Source organism: Gopherus flavomarginatus, chromosome 2 (assembly GCF_025201925.1).
Source record: "Gopherus flavomarginatus isolate rGopFla2 chromosome 2, rGopFla2.mat.asm, whole genome shotgun sequence".
NCBI classification, from domain to species: Eukaryota; Metazoa; Chordata; order Testudines; family Testudinidae; genus Gopherus; species Gopherus flavomarginatus.
In genome coordinates, this window is record NC_066618.1 from 152,997,940 (window position 1) to 153,012,699 (window position 14,760).

Here is a 14,760-nt window from a genome sequence, read left to right on the forward strand (position 1 = left end):
CCAGTCTTATTAATCTCTCCTCATAGGGAAGCTGTTCCATACCCCTAATCATTTTTGTTGCCCTTTTATGAACATTTTCCAATTGCAACAATAAAAGGTCCGTCGGATTTCTTTACACCGGATGGAGCAAGACGTCAAATGGAGCTGGATACCGGGTCTGTTATGTCTGTGTCAGATAATCTGAGGCTCTTTAAAGAGGAGACTTTGCAGAAAACTTGGTGCTACTAAAAACATACACCGGGAAGTCCTCACTCCCCTGGCGATTATTACACTGAGCGCAACATACAAATGTGTACAGCACCTGTTAAACCTCTCTGCTGTGAAGCAAGAGGGTCAGGTATTATTTAACAGACTGGCTGAGAGAGATTCATGTGGGCAGCAGAGCATAAAGGTCCAGATCCTCCAAGGTGTTTAGGCACCTAATTCCCATTGATTTCAAAATGCCAGCAGATTTAAAATTGTATGGCCTCCAAAACAAATCTCTTGGACAAGGCAGAGGATATCTTTCAGGAGGGCATCAAAACCTTAAAACACCTGCCAGCAAAACTTGTGCCTGAAGAGGGAGCAATTCCTACATCTTGCAATGTTCATCCGGTGCATTTTGCCATAGGGCTTAGGACTCCAGAATTATACCCAAGGTCAACTGGAACAAATGGAGTGAAAAAGGGTGAGGAGGGATAACTCAGTGGTTTGAGCATTGGCCTGCTAAACCTAGGGTTGTGAGTTCAATCCTTGAGGGGGCCATTTAGGGATCGGTGGTAAAAATCTGTCTGGGGATTGGTCCTGCTTTGAGCAGGGGGTTGGACTAGATGACCTCCTGAGGTCCCTTCCAATCCTGATATTCTATGATTCTATGAAAAAGAACACAGCTGGCCACATTTGTGGTGATTTCAAGGTTGCCTGGTACTGCATAAAGATCAGTATCCCTGGCCTGGAAGTCAGGCTATAATTGCCTCATTAGCTGGTGGGAAGCATCTCTCCAAGATCAACCGAGCCTGAGCCTATCTACAAATGGAGACCAAAGATTGTCACAAGTACTGTGCGATGAACACACACAAGGACTTATTCCAACATCACTGGCAGGCATTTGGAATAGCATCCGCACTTGCTGTCTGGGAGCAAGCTCTGGACCTGCTATTAGGGGACACTGCCAGTGCTCAGCATTACTAATCACAAGAGCTAGGGGTGAGGAACACCTGGAGAACCTCCCAGAGGTCACTGTGAGTCTGAATGTGGGCTTGGGGCAAACAAGGAGAAATGGGATTTTTTCCAAGATTCAGTTGCATACGGCAGCCATTCCATGGACAAAGATGAGCTGCACAAATCCCAAGAGCAAGGCAAAGCTGTCCTTATGGCATCCCAGCCACGAAACATGTCCTTCCAGCATCCCAGCCACAACACGTGTCCCACTCACATTCCTTTCTGGGCATGATCAGTTACTACTGACTGATCTTACTTAACACAGCGGCCGGGTTATGAGCTGTTGCACAATGGACATTAGCTCGTCTCTCTCATCAATCGAAGTTGGTCCCTTAAAAGACCTCACCCACCTTGTCTGTCTACAGCAGTGGTTTTCAAACTTTGGGTCGCGACTCAGTACTGGGTCACGAAATGCAAGGCACTGGATCACCTTGCTCAGTAAGCAGGGACCCTGGCAGCCAGGTAGTAAAAACTAGCAGTCTGTTCTGATATTGCACTGTGCCCCGAAAGTGGCCAGCAGCAGGTCCAGCTCCTAGGCAGGGGGGCCATGGGGCTCCATGCGCTGCCTCCACCCCGAGCACCAGCTCCGCACTCCCATTGACTGAGAACTGGCCAATGGGAGCTGGGGGGGGGGAAGACGGAGCCTGCGGACCTCCGCCTAGGAGCTGGACCTGCTGCTTATCACTTCTGGGGCACAGCGCAGTCTGTGGTGCCAGGACAGGCAGGAAGCCTGCCTCTGCACCCCAGCTTTGCCAGTGACCGGAGCCACTGGAGGTAAGTTCATGCCCCAACCTTGTGCCAGTCCAGTACCCTCCCCTCCAAACCTGGAGACCCCTCCTGCACCTCAAACCCCTCATCCTCGGCCCCACCCCCAGAGCCTGCACTCCCAGCCCAGAGCCCTGACCCCCCTCCTGCACCCCAACCCCCTTCCCCAGCCAAGAGCCTCCTCCCACACCCTGAACCCCTCATTCCCAGCCCCACCCCACAACCCTCATCCCTGCACCCCAACCTTCTGCCCCAGCCCTGAGCCCCTCCCACACCCCAAACCCCTCATCTCCAGCTCCGTTGGGTCACGGACAATAACAATTTTCAACTGGGTCGCCAGAAAAAAAGTTTGAAAACCACTGGTCTACAGTGAGCCACAGTTCTTGATGAAGTCAAGAAGTTTCCAGGATCGGGAAGGGTCCTTACCAGCTACAGCGCACCTTTGCTTATGAAGATAGCTTGTGCCACCTCATGTTATGGAACTGTAGCAGTCATTTCACAAGGGGTGGAAGATCACACTGCCTTAGATCTCTTGGCAAAAGGGAAGGAAGCTCTACCTGAAGTGACTGAGAAGCTCCGAGTGGAGTTAAAAACTGTCACCAATCCCTGGACAGGCAACGGTTTACTAATCGCTGCTTTCGGTTTTAAAGGAGTGCCGGCAATGACTCCAGCATGCTTACAGAGAGGGGTGATGTTCAAAAGGGCCAACTGACATGCAAATGTAGATTGCTTGACACACTGGCCTGCTGGAAAGTGGCAGGTAAGCTGGCACACGGAAGTGGCACCAGAGCCAGGTACGTATGTTCTATGTGGCACCCTTCCATGGCCAACGAAACCCTAACAATGACCCAGTGCAGGTGAAAGAGCAGGACATTTCGAGGAGTGGATGGAGTAATATACACGGACAGCTGTGTCCATCTTTCTTTGTTCACAAAGAACCGTTACGTGTATATCAAGGTTGCAAATGTGGTTATTCCTATGGGGCTCAGGGCCCACGTATTCCAAGAATTAGACAAAGACTATTTGGGAATTTCAAAAAGGCAAAGTCTGGCCAAGAGTCCCGGGTGGTGGGCAGGGATTGATACACAATGGAGGAAATGCCAGAACAAGCATCAAGATTGTCAGCGAACGCAACACATGCCTAAATGTGCTCCATACTGGACCGTTTTCAGGGCCATATATTGCCGTAGGTGCTCAACCTAACCGAACTGCGGTATTCTGTGTGCATTCCACTAGGTCAGCGCAGAGGGTTAGGACTTGGCTTTTCAGGGATGGGAGTTTCTCAGCAGATGGTGGCAATGTAACCTAATTCACATCCAAAGATGTCCAATTGTTTGTCAAGATAAATGATATCAAACATGGCACCTCAGCTCCTCACCATCCTGGCAAAAATGTTCCTGCAGACATTCAAGCAAGCAATCTAGACTATGACCCCCCGATAAAGCTGGCTTACCACACAATATTGCAATTTTTCTCTTGGCCTATAGCAATGAAGCCCATGCAATTGCAAATCAGATGCCACCACGATTTCAACAGCTTCCACCCCACCATCAACCTCAGCCTGGACCAATCTACACGGGAGGTCCACTTCCTAGACACCACAGTGCAAATAAGTGATGGTCACATTACACCACCCTATACCGAAAACCAACTGACCGCTATGCCTACCTTCATGCCTCCAGTTTCCATCCCGGGCACATCACACGATCCATTGTCTACAGCCAAGCACTGAGGTACAACCGCATCTGCTCTAACCCCTCAGGCAGAGACCAACACCTACAAAATCTCCACCAAGCATTCTCAGAACTACAATACCCGCATGAGGAAATAAGGAAACAGATCAACAGAGCCAGACATATACCCAGAAGCTCCTACTGCAAGACAAACCCAAGAAAGAAACCAACAGGACTCCACTGGCCATCACATACAGTCCCCAGCTAAAACCTCTCCAACGCATCATCAGGGACCTACAACCCATCCTGGACAATGATCCCACACTTTCACAGGCCTTGGGTGGCAGGCCAGTCCTCGCCCACAGGCAACCTGCCAACCTGAAACATATTCTCACCTGTAACTGCACACCACACCATAGTAACTCTAGCTCAGGAACCAATCCATGCAACAAACCTCGATGCCAACTCTGCTCACATAGCTACACCAGCGACACCATCACAGGACCTAACCAGATCAGCCACACCATCACTGGTTCATTCACCTGCACGTCCACCAATGTAATATACGCCATCATATGCCAGCAATGCCCCTCTGCTATGTACATCGGCCAAACTGGACAGTCTCTACGGAAAAGGATAAATGGACACAAATCAGATATTAGGAATGGCAATATACAAAGACCTGTAGGAGAACACTTCAACCTCCCTGGCCACACTATAGCAGACCTTAAGGTGGCCATGCTGCAGCAAAAAAACTTCAGGACCAGACTTCAAAGAGAAACTGCTGAGCTTCAGTTCATCTGCAAATCTGACACCATCAGCTCAGGATTAAACACAGACTGTGAATGGCTTGCCAATTACAGAACCAGTTTCTCCTCCTTTGGTTTTCACACCTCAACTGCTAGAACAGGGCCTCATCCTCCCTGACTGAACTACTTCATTATCTCTAGCTTGCCTGCATATATATACCTGCCCCTGGAAATTTCCACTACATGCATCTGACGAAGTGGGTATTCACCCACGAAAGCTCATGCTCCAAAACGTCTGTTAGTCTATAAGGTGCCACAGGATTCTTTGCTGCTTCTACAGATCCAGACTAACACGGCTATCCCTCTGATACTTGACGCCAGCAATGTTGTTTATGGGAGGTAATTTAGGGTCTCACCTGGACTGGTTAAACTGGATGTTCATAAGAATCAGGCGGATGTGATTATTTGTGGCTAGGCGGTCAGGTCAGGGTGAGAAAATCTTAGTGAGGGACGACCAAGCTGACTGGGGGAGCCCTGGAGTGACTGTACCTGGCCCTCTGCCTCAGTGGAGAGAAACAGCACCAAACATGCACTGGAAATGACTCATAACCCAGTCTTAAAGCACAAGTTCCACAACACTGCTGCCTCCTGGAAATCCCAAGCCGTGATACAGCCAGAGGCAGTGACGGCACCTGAGAGCCTCCTGGTCCTGTTTCTGCTCCAAGGGACCCTGATTCTACCATGCAGGAAGATGTCACCCCAGACACTATTCTGATGCCCACGAGGCATTCTCCAGGGAGAAGCCACCGCTCAGACTGGCTGTGCAGCAAGTTTAGTGATGCTCACGGATTGGTAACTCCTTGGTCATGTCCTTTCATGCTAAAGGGGGAGGAGCCTGTCGTGTAAGAATTGGGGGGTCGCCCTTGAGGTTGGGGGGCTCTGGGGAGGCGGCGGGCAATGGGACCAGGCAGGCAGGAGTGTGGGGAAGGTGGGCGCCTCGTGCTGAGTGACTGGCAACCTGATTAGCTAATCAGTAGCACTTACCTTTGTCCCGTTCCCCATACGTCCGGGACCTCTCCTCTTCCTCGTCATAGGGTGAGGTGATTCTGGGAGTCTCGGGCAGGTCGTAATCCTTTTCGGCTGGCGGGGGGATCAGAGGTCTCTCGGGTTGCCGGTACCTCTCCTCTTCCTCGTAGGGCTGGGTGGGGGGTGGTATCTTGGGCCTCTTCCCAACAGATGGCTTCTTGGTGGCTTTGGGAGGCTTCTCGGTGGCTTTGGGAGGTTTCTCCTTGGGCTTCTTGGTGGCCTTTGGCTGCTTCTCCTTGGGCTTCTTGGTAGCCTTTGGGTCCTTCTCCTTGGGCTTCTTGGTGGTCTTTGGGTGCTTCTCCTTGGGCTTCTTGGTGGCCTTTGGCTGCTTCTCCTTGGGCTTCTTGGTGGGCTTGGGAGGCCTCTCCTTTTTCCCTTTCTTAGGTTTCTCTTTAACCTTCACAGTTGTCCCTGTATAAAAGGAAAGAGTCAGTCCCAGGCCGGTCTCTGGACCCACCCAACCAGCTAGGCCCCAGGCCTCTCCCTATTGGGTCTGTGGGGTCACCTGTCCCCACCCAGCTGGGCCCCAGGGAGTCATTGTCATTCCACACATGAAGGCAGCCACACTCTGTTGGGGCCTGTCTCTTCTCCTGCCTTTCAGCAGGACATTAAACAATACCCACTGGGGATTTCTGATGCCCACGGCCCACTGGGCACCAAGCCTTGCCAGCACCATAGTCCACAGCCTCTGTGTCTGAGCAGCTCCCTGGGGTTCCTTCTATTTCCCACACGGTGACCTAGGCTGCCCTGCCCGCATTCTCCACCACTTCCACGCAGAAGCAGCCCAGCATTTAGAATTTTTAAATCTTCCGCTGTTTGGAGCCAGGCTCACAAGCTGTGAATGATCAGCATTGGTAGTGCCAGCCCTGCAACGTGCCAACCCTGCAGCGTGCCCACCCTATCGCGCTGGTCATTCAGCCAGAGAATCCAGCCGTAGTGTGTCTGCAAACCAAGAGGGCACCTGTTGGAATGATTAGCCGGGTTCTTTGTATGCGTCACTCTCGGCCACTCACTTACTCAGCAAGCAGCTTGGGGGGCGAGGAAGGGCGGGGGGTTCAAACCTCCCGTTCTACTGATTGGAGACCATGGTCCTGAGAATTGTTTCTACTCCCCGATGGGGCAAGAGCAATCAGCTGCCCCAGAGAATTCCCACGGTTATGAATATGAGGTTTGCTTTCTGGGAATGTTCTCCAGCAGTCACAGATCATCTCTCCTCCTTCTGGGAACAATCCACGCTCCCCAGGACAGGCAGGAAGCCAGCGCCAAAGAGATGGGGAGAAGATGAACAGGAAATGCCTTGGCATAATTGCCCAGCTCCAGCCCCACTGATCTGATTCCAGGATGGGCCCCAGGACAGAAGCTAGGACCTTGGTGCACAGTCAGCGGGACATGGAGGCAAGGGAATAGGGAACAACTGAAGGGGGAGTGGGAAGCGTGGCTATCTGGCTCTGTTAGTGCCCTCGCCCGGAGGCCCCTCGTGGACTGGCATGTGATGCAGGGGGCACTCCAGGAGGCAGGTGCTCTTCAGGCATATGGTCAGGGTGGGGGCTCAGAGATCTCCCCAACCCAAGGCTCCAGTGAGCTCCAGCCAGACACGGAGGCCTCACTCCATGACTCAGTGGCTGACAGGAAGGAAAGGAGGCTGCTGAGTAACAGCACCGTCGCCCCGCGGCAACCACAGGCTCATTCCAAAGCTCTGAGCAGCAGCATTCCCATGTCCTCTAGTGTGTGAGCAGAGAGGGCCCAATTCTGTGGTAGGATTTGTAGCCACTCCTGCTCCTCGGGGAACGGGGCAGAACGTCCCCACCACCCTGAGTGCCCGCTGTCTGTCCAGCACCTGCCAGGAGTGTGACACTCACATGGCCCCACTGAACTGACATGCCCAGGGCAGGCTGCAGGGAGGAACGAGTCCCCCGTGCAGAGGATACAGGGCTCCTTCCTCCTCCTCACTCCCTCGTACCCTGGGCCTCTGGGTGAAGCCCCATTCTGGGCACAAGCTGAGTTGGAGTTCCTCATTGCCTGCCCAACCTCAGCCGCAACTGGATGCCCCCACACCCGACCCAGTCGGGGCTGATACACTCGGCAGCCATGGCTAAGCAGACAAGCAGCAGGTTTCTGACAAAACAATGTGCAAGGAGAGCAGTGTGCCATCGCTGGATTCCCGAGTTAACAGCTCCCTGTGATGAATGGCCCCCAGCTCACACCTCTCCAGCCACCTACCCTAACCCAGGACCCTGCCCCTGGATGACAGACCATCAGACAAGCCTTCCTGTGCTGCTCGGGGAGCACGGCCTCCCCCCTTGGAGAAGCTGGCGCAGCCCCATAGGCTGAGCAAAACAGAGCGAGCCCCCACCAGGGTCCAGGCTGTGCACCAGCAGCCACTGAGCAGGGAAACCTCGCCTGAGGGCTGGGCCAGCAGCCAAACCCCACTCTGCAGGCCTCAGCCTGGAAAAGTTGACGGGATGGAGAGGGCGGCCCACTTCCAAAGCCCAGAGGGGCTGTGCTGTCAGGGGCTTGTGTGATCAGGAGCACTGGTGAGAGACAGCATGCGCACAGCTATCCCTTTTCCCCGCCCAGCTCTTCCATGCCCTTCAATCCTGACCTATAACCCCCTGCTATCCCAGCCCTGGGCTCTTCCCCAGTGTCTGCAATGCCCGTCAGCTCAGACCCAGAGCACGGCACTGGTAAGGATGGCAGCACAAAGCTCTCCCGTGCAGGATTCCCCTTTCTGCCTCATCACGCGACACCTGATCCATAAGGCTCTTCCACCCCGCCGTGGGGACTGGGAGCAGGGGGAAGAGAACCCAGCTGCTCACTGTGCTCTGGGGCCTGGCAAAGGCACCAGCCCCCATAGAGCCCAGGGATGACACAGCCTCCTCAGGACGCAGGAGGGAGAGAGAATGGAGCTAGGGGCCAGCTGAAAGTTTTCTATCAAGACCATATAGAAATTTGGCTTTTCCACTAAACCAGTTTTTTTTTGTTGTTGCTGTTGTTGCAAAAAGCTTCTCTTTCCTGTGGGAGGATTTCAGTGGAAAAACCAATGCCCGAAACCTGCAATATTTGGATCCTGCAATGCCCCATGGGAGATGCAGTTGAGTTGCCTCGCTCCCCTCTTCTCCTTGATGCACCACGCTCCCCAGGGGACTTCATCTCCCATGATGCTCCACAGCCACACTCCTTCCAAACCCCTCCCCAAAAGGGGAAACTGTTGTGCATCATGGGAGATGTAGCCAGACCAGGGAGCTGGGCCTACAGCAGCCAATGGGAGGACACTGCACCCAAATGACAAGTCCCATGAGCAGGAGGAGTTGCAGGGGAATAGGTGGGCTCCCATTTTCGAATCAAAATATTTGGGAGGTTGATTTTTTTCCACTGAAAACTCTAAATGTTCTAGTTCTCAGTCACACACCCCATGCAGCAGGGTTCACACTGCTATCACCCAGTGAGCTGCTGCTGTGGGTCAGCATGGAAGGGTGGGGCCACGGGGCAGGGTGGCTGGGGGTTGGGGAAGGCTAACAGCACCTCCTGCCAGCCTCCAGGAAAGCTGCACGGCAGAGCTGTGTTAAGGCTGAGAGTGGAAGCAGGCAGGCACACAAACGCATAGAGGGAACCACGTGCACACACACAAACACACACACAGATGCACTGAACCACATGAACACACACATCATGCATCTACCACACACACACGCAGGGGCACTTCCCCCGAAGACAGTACTCAGTCACGTTTATTGTTCCGCCAAGCCCATGTTTTCTGGGCTTCTGATTTTCGGGGGTGTGGGCCTGGCTCCCCTCCTGGCCTGGGCTCTCCCCTAGAGGCAGCTCAGTGGGGACATTTTGGAGCCTGGCCTGGGATCACTCTTGTGACCATCTGACTGCCCCACCTGTGAGTTGGTCCCAGAGACAGCCCTGGTGTGAGGGTAACCGCCCCACCTGTGCCCCCCTGTGGCTGTCTGGAGGGGGACATTGGGATATCAGCTTCCCACATCACCCTCTGCGCTAACACCTGGGGGGAGGTGGGGCTGAATTCTCAGCCCCAGGGGCCAGACCCTCCATCAACCCCTCTAAGAGGGAGAGCATGGACTAGCCCCCCTGCAGCTCTGCTCCTTACCTGGGCCATCGGCACAGGGGAGGAGGGAGCAGCTCAGCTCATGCAGTGCAGGGGGGAGGGGGCTGTGATTTCCGGGGGGGAAGGGGATGAATAGACACTGTCCATACAGGGGTTTGCTCTCTTGTAACTGTGACAGATGGGGGAGGGTGTGAGTGTGCCCTGGGATCTACATGGGGGGAGAGGGGGAGATCTGCCCCAGGGGGCACAGACTCCACCGTGGCTGCCCCCTGGCTTTGCCTCAGGGATGCTGAGCACACTGCCCCAGGCACTAACAGGCCGGTTTGCAGGGAGGACACCACCGACCAGGTGCTGATCTCCAGACATCTCCGTTGGGCGGGAGCCAAATACCAGCCCCCGTCGCTCCTTGGGAAGGGACAGTCCACACCCACTTCTGACGGCCGGGGTGTCCCATCACAGCAGGCTTCCCGCAGCATCCAGGGCTGCCACTGTCAGAGACCAAACCCTGGGCTGGGTGGACCCGGCTCTGACCCAGGCTGGCAAGCACTGTGGTTCAGTCTCCAGCCTGTCACCCATGGCTGGGAACCCCCGGTAGCGACGACCGGCCTGGGTCGAGGGGAAGGGGCAGCAGCTCCCAAGGCATTTTGGGAAGCCCAGCACAGCAAGGGGCACTGGCTGCTCCGCTCTCCTGTGCCCCCTCTCCCAGGGGCACCCAGCACGAGCCAGACAGCGGGAACCCCACATCCCAAGCTGCACGTCGCAGCCAACACAGCCCCTCTGCTGGCCCTAGGTAGCTGCCAGCGAGTCCCTTCAGGGTCAGTTCCCCCTGCCCAGCCCCTGGGTGCCAGTCACACCTGTGCAGAGGGGATGTAGGAAATGGGGTTTCGATGGGGCTGGGCAGGGCCAGACTGGGCCCAGGCAGAGCTGGGCCCAGTGAGGGTGGGTGGGGCAGGATCGGGCCCCAAGGTAGCCAGGCAGAATTGGACCGCGGGGGCAGGATTGGGCCCTCTATGCCCAGGTTGCTCTCAGAACACTTACCTTCTTCCACCTCCGTGGGGGCCTTGGCTGTTTTGTCCTTCCCTGCAGGCTTCAGCCTCCCTTGCGGCTCGGGGGGCTCCACCAGTCCCCGTCCCCCGGCTTCCTCCTCGCCCTCGGGTCTGACCTCCCGCAGGAAGCCCTGCAAGAACTCCTCGATCTCATCATCCGTCAACTCCGGTGGGGGCTGCCCTGGGCTGGGGGTCAGCAGCCCCACAAGCAGGCAGAGCGGCAGCAGGCGGCAGGTTCCGGCAAGCCCCATGGAAGCCTCACGCCCCCTGGGGGGGCTAGGGCAGAGTTAGAGACCCCTCAGCCCCGGAGGGAACAGACCCTGGCCTCACCTGGCCTACGGGCTGGCTGGCCAGCCTTGGGGACAGGACCCGATGGGGGGCTGTTTGTCGCTCTCGCTTCCTTTGGGGCAGCTGGGTCACCAAGCTCCACAGTAGGCAGATGCGGCGCAGCTGTCAGGACAGGGCAGCTCCGGGGCTTCCGGAGCGGGCTGTGGAATGTGCTGCCGACTGGGGGCGGAGGGGGAGCAGGAGCCAGCCCCAAAGAATGCAGCTCCGCACAGCTGGGCTTAATTCAGACCAGAAGGTTGTGGCTGCGTCAGCTTTGAAGTCAGAGGCAGCAGGCCAAGGGCTGGGAGCCAGGAGGCCCCCACGAAGCCCTGGAGAGGTTGCCCCCCCCCACATCCAAAAGTGGGGGGTCCAGGCTGGGCTGTACGGATCGGTCCAATAAGCCCAGCGATCGCAGCAGGCAGCAAACGGCACCTGAGAGCTCAGAGACTCCTTGCTGTCGCCCTGCTGCCCCCACCAGGGTCTTCAGCTCCCCCTACACAGAGGGGACTTCGGCAACGCAGTTCCCTTTGCTGAGGCCGGTCACCAGGACTCCAGTCTGCAGGGCGTGGATTAGGGGGTTGATCCAGTCCTGAAGCGCAGCAGCAGCAGGCACCTTCCCCTCTCCCCTACAGCTGTCGGAGTGGAAGCCTGGCAGCTGGAGGAACTGTCTAGCTCTGTGGAGAAAACCAAGGCCAGCCTTCCCTTCCCATTTCCAGAGAAGGGTGGATCAGAGAGGGCAGCGCCGTTCGCTGTAACCCCATCCTGCCTGGGGAAGGGGAGATGCTGCCCAAGGCAGCTAACACCGGCTCAGGCACTATAGGACCAGGGGAGACTTCCAGTGGTGTCGGAGAGCCATTCGCAGCCAGCGCTGGGATCGGCCTCTGGGACGCCCCGTCTGTGGCAGCCGCTCAGCACGCTGCCCCAATGGCAGTGTGCACAAGCCAAGGTGCCCGGGATGCCGCCTTACTGCCGAATGCAGGAGTCCCTTGGAAGATCTGATCCAAACCACGCAGGGGCCGGACGACTCCAGATCCCTGCAGAGGAAGGAGAGGGCTCTGCCCAAATATACTGAGCAGAGGTGGGATTGGGGGCCCAAAGCCCAGGCAGGCACCCAGGGGGCATGACTGTACAAACAGCAGAGTCACCTTCTTCTCCCAGGACTCTGTTGGTTCTGCAGCTAGACCCCTGGATCTAGTAGCCCCCCCCTCGATTTTGTGGCCCACTGGTTTCCATGCCAGGTCCACTAGACTCAGTGGCCGGGCCCCCCGCTGAACTCAGCGGCCTCTGGTGCAGCAGATGGGAAATTTTGTGCCTTAATGACACTGGAAGGAGTCCCCTCGCCCTCTGTGCAGCGGGACCCCGATTGGATAGCCAGCTCCGTTTGCCAGGCACTCTTTCCACGCTCGCCGTAAGTTGCTGGCTGCTGCATGATTTCACCATGGGAGCTGCCAGACAGAGCCTGCAGGGCATGGCAGCTGGGGAGGGACAGCAAGGGACTGGCACCTATGAAGGCATCGGGAGAATGTGGGAGAAGACACTAGCTGGCTTCTTCCGCTAAAGCAATCAACAGTTTGTAGCCCGCCCCCATGGCACACTTTGATCCCCAGATGTGGTAGAGCTCCTTACTGCTCCCTCCTCAAAGACTTGGTGATGCACCTTAGGACATAAAGTAAATGTGCACGTGCCGTCACTAGGGTTCAGAGTTAACATGCTCTAGCATCTGCTAGGTCACACAGGGAAGGTTTTCATCAAGGAGCAGTCACACACCAATGGGGAGATCCTGGGAACCAAATCTGCACGCAAAGGAGAATTCTGCCGCGCATTCCCCGACAGTGGACTCTGCCAGGCCTCAGTTCTCAGCCAGGCCTTCCCTATGCTGAGTGCAGGACTGAAGGACATGGCACAGCCAGCTTTAAGCTCCCTTTGCATTCAGGTCCTGCCCAGCCTCCTGCGTCAGCTACACTGGCCCCACCATGCTCCTGGTGGCCCCTGGGAAACAGAGAAGAGAGTTTCAGTGTGGAGTGCCCTGGTCACGGCCCCTCATTTTCCCTACCTGCAGTGTGCCCCAAACCAGGGGCTGGCTGCCAGGCTGCTCCAGCAGCCACCCTTCGATAGGGGTCTGCAGAGGGTGTTCCCCAGAGCTCCTTGGCAATCAAGTATCTGCCTCTGCCAGGCGCTCTGGGATCACTTACACAGGGCTCCCTGGGCAGTGGGAGGAGTCTGTCCTGCCTCACCCCTTAACAGCCCCCCAGATCCCTTCCCCAGGGATGTCCTAATCCCTGGCTGGAGACCAGAGCTGGCAAAGTCTGCTGTCAATGGCCCTGGCAGAGCCGTGTGAGCTGCCCTCAGACTCCTCCCATAGCCACAGAGCTGCTGGCGCCAGGGTGGGCCCCCTCCCGCTCCAGATGCCCACCCCCAGTTCCAAATGTCCCAGTCTTTGTGATACATGCATCTGTACCAGGCCAAGCAACAAACCTCACTCTTGTCCCGGCTGCCAGCAGCTGGCACCCACCCACTGTCCCCCTGGAGTTTCCTTACAGTGAGATTGTTCCCTGGTGCTGGGTAGTGCTTCCCAGGCCCACTCTGTACCACACCAATACTGGGCCCACCTCTCCCTCCGCCTTGTGCACTCCAGCAGTGCCTGGGAATGAGCCCCTGGCGCCCACGTCTGCTGGGATAAGGGGATGTCTCGCTTCCAAGATGGTTGGACTTGGCCTGGCCTAGGTCCCCACTGCAGGCATCTGGGCCTCTTTCCATGGACCCTAATGGGAGTTGGTTGGGCGCTATTATTCAGAGGTTGGCGTAACCCAGCCTGTCTCCTCTGAGGCAGAATCAGCAGCACAGCTGTGATTCCAAACCCGCCCCCGTCTGCTGGGCAGCGTGGTCAGCGCACAGCACCGCAGGGTGCCAGTCTATGCACACAAACATCACTAGCGACCCGGCTGGCTAGCGACCGGGGGGAATGGAATAAAACCAGCCAGCGAGAGTGAGCTCCCACCCCCAGCACTCTGGGACAGGCCTGGCCTTTTTCAGTGGATCATTCAACAGGCAAGGGAAGGCCTGGGAAGGGACCTTGGTCATTGCTACCAGGTAATTGGCCATCCAGGGCCTATTGCCATAGAATAGGCTTTGTTACCTGTGACACCTAATATCTTGGAAGCTTTCCCCAGCGGTGCAGCGATCCTCTGGGCTAAGTGGCACTGGAGGGAGATGCTTGGCTCACAGCAGAGATGGGATCTGGGGTCAAATACCGGGCTGTTGACTTATCATCAGTGGGAGAAGCTGGAGGCCAGAGAGATTCCACTGCCAGCAGCAGGATTTCAGACCCATTGATCAGCCTGGTCAACACCAACCTAACACAGCACCAGATGCTAGGGGAGAGGAGACATGTTCTCCAGAGGAGAGCGTGATCTGGACTGTTCTGTCACATGTTCACAGGCCGGCCCCGGGAGGCAGCAAGGCGTTGGCGGGGTCACACAAGGAACCCAGCCCAAGAACCCAGTGCCTTTTCTCTCCCCACAGAAAATGGGGGAAAATCCCATGGAAAGAATGAGTCCCCCCAGGTCTGTATCTGAGGCCCCAAATGAGGAGGCAGCCTGAGATGTAAGGGCAGATCGAGGAATCCAGAAAACCCCCAGATGACCCATCTCTAAGGCCAGCCCTGGAGGCTGCCCCATTGGAGCCATGACAGAAGGAGAAAGCAGCAGCTCCTGGGCTAAAGAAACCGGATAAGGGTCCCGAAGCAGGCACCTGGCAAAGTGCTGGAGTCCTAGAGGCCAGGCAGAGTTCTCAGTGACTACGAGATCTGGCTCCAAGGAAGCTGCAAGTCCCGAATACTTTGGCTC

At 56.2% G+C, this 14,760-nt stretch overlaps 1 protein-coding gene across 2 annotated transcripts in view; it reads right to left on the minus strand.

Annotated features, from left to right (window-relative positions):
• Window positions 1–11,601, minus strand: part of AEBP1 (AE binding protein 1) — a 29,131-nt gene extending 17,530 nt beyond the window's left edge. For both annotated transcript variants that reach the window (XM_050937397.1, XM_050937396.1), the window contains exons 1-2: window positions 10,581–11,601; window positions 5,432–5,884 (exon numbers count right to left, since the gene is read on the minus strand). In XM_050937397.1, coding sequence (XP_050793354.1) covers window positions 5,432–5,884; window positions 10,581–10,839 — 712 coding nt within the window. In that variant the 5' untranslated portion in view covers window positions 10,840–11,601. The remainder of the gene's footprint in view (window positions 1–5,431; window positions 5,885–10,580) is intronic.
• Window positions 11,602–14,760: the final 3,159 nt, after the last annotated feature.